This window comes from Pongo abelii, chromosome 2 (genome assembly GCF_028885655.2).
Source record: "Pongo abelii isolate AG06213 chromosome 2, NHGRI_mPonAbe1-v2.0_pri, whole genome shotgun sequence".
In the NCBI taxonomy this organism is placed as follows: domain Eukaryota; kingdom Metazoa; phylum Chordata; class Mammalia; order Primates; family Hominidae; genus Pongo; species Pongo abelii.
This window is the reverse complement of record NC_085928.1, coordinates 197673209-197676447: the sequence shown is the minus strand read 5'-3', so window position 1 is coordinate 197676447 and position 3239 is coordinate 197673209. Positions and strand designations below refer to the sequence as shown.

The 3239-nt window shown below is 40.6% G+C and overlaps 1 protein-coding gene across 1 annotated transcript; it reads left to right on the top strand.

Moving 5' to 3' along the window:
- Positions 1-430: 430 nt before the first annotated feature.
- On the top strand, positions 431-1922 carry SST (somatostatin). Its single transcript, XM_002814399.5, has 2 exons — positions 431-687; positions 1557-1922. Exons 1-2 carry the CDS (start codon positions 550-552, stop codon positions 1767-1769), a joined length of 351 nt encoding a protein of 116 aa, XP_002814445.1. The 5' UTR covers positions 431-549; the 3' UTR covers positions 1770-1922.
- The last annotated feature ends 1317 nt before the right edge of the window (positions 1923-3239 follow it).

The following is a 3239-nucleotide window of genomic DNA, read 5'->3' as shown; positions in this document are numbered from 1 at the left end:
TGCCATACACATGACCTTTTGCTTGTTTGGCCTTCCTAAAATGTTACAGTATGATGACAGATGGAGTTGTCTGGGTACATTTATGTGCATTTAAGGGTGATAGTATATTTGCTCTTTAAGAGCTGAGTGTTTGAGGCTCTGTTTGTGTGTAATTGACTGTGCATGTGTGGGAGTGAAATTATGGAATGTGTATGCTCATAGCACTGAGTGAAAATAAAAGATTGTATAAATCGTGGGGCATGTGGAATTGTGTGTGCCTGTGCGTGTGCAGTATTTTTTTTTTTTTTTTAAAGTAAGCCACTTTAGATCTTGTCGCCTCCCCTGTCTTCTGTGATTGATTTTGCGAGGCTAATGGTGCGTAAAAGGGCTGGTGAGATCTGGGGGCGCCTCCTAGCCTGACGTCAGAGAGAGAGTTTAAAACAGAGGGAGACGGTTGAGAGCACACAAGCCGCTTTAGGAGCGAGGTTCGGAGCCATCGCTGCTGCCTGCTGATCCGCGCCTAGAGTTTGACCAGCCACTCTCCAGCTCGGCTTTCCCGGCGCCGCCGAGATGCTGTCCTGCCGCCTCCAGTGCGCGCTGGCTGCGCTGTCCATCGTCCTGGCCCTGGGCGGTGTCACCGGCGCTCCCTCGGACCCCAGACTCCGTCAGTTTCTGCAGAAGTCCCTGGCTGCTGCCGCAGGGAAGCAGGTAAGGAGACTCCCTCGACGTCTCCCGGATTCTCCAGCCCTCCCTAAGCCTTGCTCCTGCCCCATTGGTTTGGACGTAAGGGATGCTCCGTCCTTCTAAAGAGTTTCGGTGCTTTTCTGGGTCCCTCAGCTCCCAAAGCTCTTGAGAAAACTTTCAAAGGCTAGAATCCCCTTCTAACTCTTTTTTTCCCCCATGATAAGCGCAGTCGGTCGCAGTTCAGGTGAGTTCTTACTCGGCATTCAAGAAAATTCCAAAACCTGGGTAGTTGTCTCGGCACGAAGCGATGATGGCGTCTATCCCTGGTGCTGACCCTGGGAAGCGCTGACCCAGGTGCTGAAACGCAGACCTCTGAAGCTGCTACCTCTTAGCGTACCTCACTTCCAAACGTCGTCGGGACTAGGGCAAAGGGGCAATCTAAAGACGGAACGCCGTATGTTCCAGATTGTGAGAAGTCTCGTTCCCCTACAGTTTACTTGGTAAAAATGGTAAAACAATTCTACTTTGTAGCTCGTGATATGAAAATTGAATTAAACTGTTGGCACACACTTTATCTTAACAGAACGGTCTTAATGTGTGTGTGCGTGTGTGTGTGCGTGTGTGTGTGTGTGTTAAGTCTACAGGGACAGAAAGGTTGCAGAAACATTTGAGCTCTTAAAGGCTTTTTGAGCTTTTATAACTCGGTAATTATAGCAACTATCCTTATTTTTATATCCTTGATTGATTTTAAATGTGACCGAAAATGCGCAGCTGTAAAAACTGGATTTTGTGTGTGACCAAATCTGTTCTTTAATTTAGGCTTTTCAAATTTTTTCCATTGTCCTCCCCACTTCTCTTTCTCTCTTTTTTTTTATCCCTTCTGCCCTATACAGGAACTGGCCAAGTACTTCTTGGCAGAGCTGCTCTCTGAACCCAACCAGACGGAGAATGATGCCCTGGAACCTGAAGATCTGTCCCAGGCTGCTGAGCAGGATGAAATGAGGCTTGAGCTGCAGAGATCTGCTAACTCAAACCCGGCTATGGCACCCCGAGAACGCAAAGCTGGCTGCAAGAATTTCTTCTGGAAGACTTTCACATCCTGTTAGCTTTCTTAATTAGTATTGTCCATATCAGACCTCTGATCCCTTGCCCCCACACCCCATCTCTCTTCCCTAATCCTCCAAATCTTCCCCAAGACCCTTGCATTAGAAATTGAAAACTGTAAATATAAAATAAAATTATGGTGAAATTATGAAAAATGTGAATTTGATTTCTATTGAGTAAATCTTTCTGTTCAATAATACATAATAAGTTTGAGTGGTGGTTTCCGTAAAGTTATTTGAGATGGGCACTCCAATGTTCACAAACATCTATTTAAAATTCTCAGTGGCAATAAAGTTTACATTTTAAATGATAACTATTATAACATGAGTCATTTTAAACAGAAGTAATTTCACATAACTCTATGCATTCAAACTTTAATTCAATGATAATTACTGGGAGAGGCTGGCATAAACATTAATTACACATTAAATACACCTAAATTATATGTTGGACTATTGAGATGAGTATGTATGTATAGTTAGGCTGAAAAATCCAACTATCTACCAGGTTGATATGTAAAATACATAACATATGAAAAGATGGAAGGAAAAAAGTCATTTAGTGGTTGAGAAAATATCTGGCTTAAATAGCTAAAATTAGGTTCTGAATTTGTTTCTAGTTTGTAAACATGTATCTAGAGAAATACCGTTGCTTTTGTATCTTCTTTGACAATCCTCTCTAATTGAACAGTGCTAAATGACTGTTTTAAAAGCAAGCTTTTAAGATATTTTTTCTCAGGGAGAAATATCACTTTTATTATAAGATTTCTTCTGGAAGTACTATAGGTTGCAAGAAATGCATATTGGCTTACCTCACTGAATGCTATTTATATTGCAGGTATTGGAGCTCAAAATCATAATTATGAAATAGCTGAAGGAGACATCTCAAGTCTTCTCTTAATTTTATCAATATGGGAGTCAAATACAAACACAAAAATTATTCTTAAACACTCAGTAAAGGTGGTAGTCTTATAACAACATGCTAAATGGGATCACTCAAGACAGAATGAAAACATTGCTAATTTAACTTCCTGAGACCTAAAGAGATATCTTTTGGGGGATGTGTGTTTTAGCTATCAACTGCATTTCTGCGTAGCTACTGGAATAAAAACCAAACATAAATATGTATGCTCAATATAAATCCTTGTAGTATAAACTAACTGATAGTGTCATATAAACATTTAAGAGGATCTTAATATTTTATAGAAAATATTTGTGTTAGATAATACACATTTGAATGTGGCTGGTTTAGAGGAAGTTAATTTCTAACAGCTGATCAAACAAAAGAAAAAAGCCAAGCCACTTTACTAATCTCTGTGAAAACAGAACATCCTTTGATGTTCTGGTATATCTTTTATTTACAAGACATTTAGGTGTGGGGATTAATGCATGTCCACTTATGGGATCTGTCTGTGCTAAAGGCCTTATGTACATCTGGCTACCAAAAAACTCAGTGGAGTAATAGCATCATAT

Excerpts from the sequence above, each read along its gene's own strand:
- SST (XM_002814399.5), top strand. The coding sequence starts at position 550 with ATGCTGTCCTGCCGCCTCCAGTGCGCGCTGGCTGCGCTGTCCATCGTC. Across the intron at positions 688-1,556 it reads CTGCTGCCGCAGGGAAGCAG|GAACTGGCCAAGTACTTCTT; the intron begins GTAAGGAGACTC and ends TGCCCTATACAG.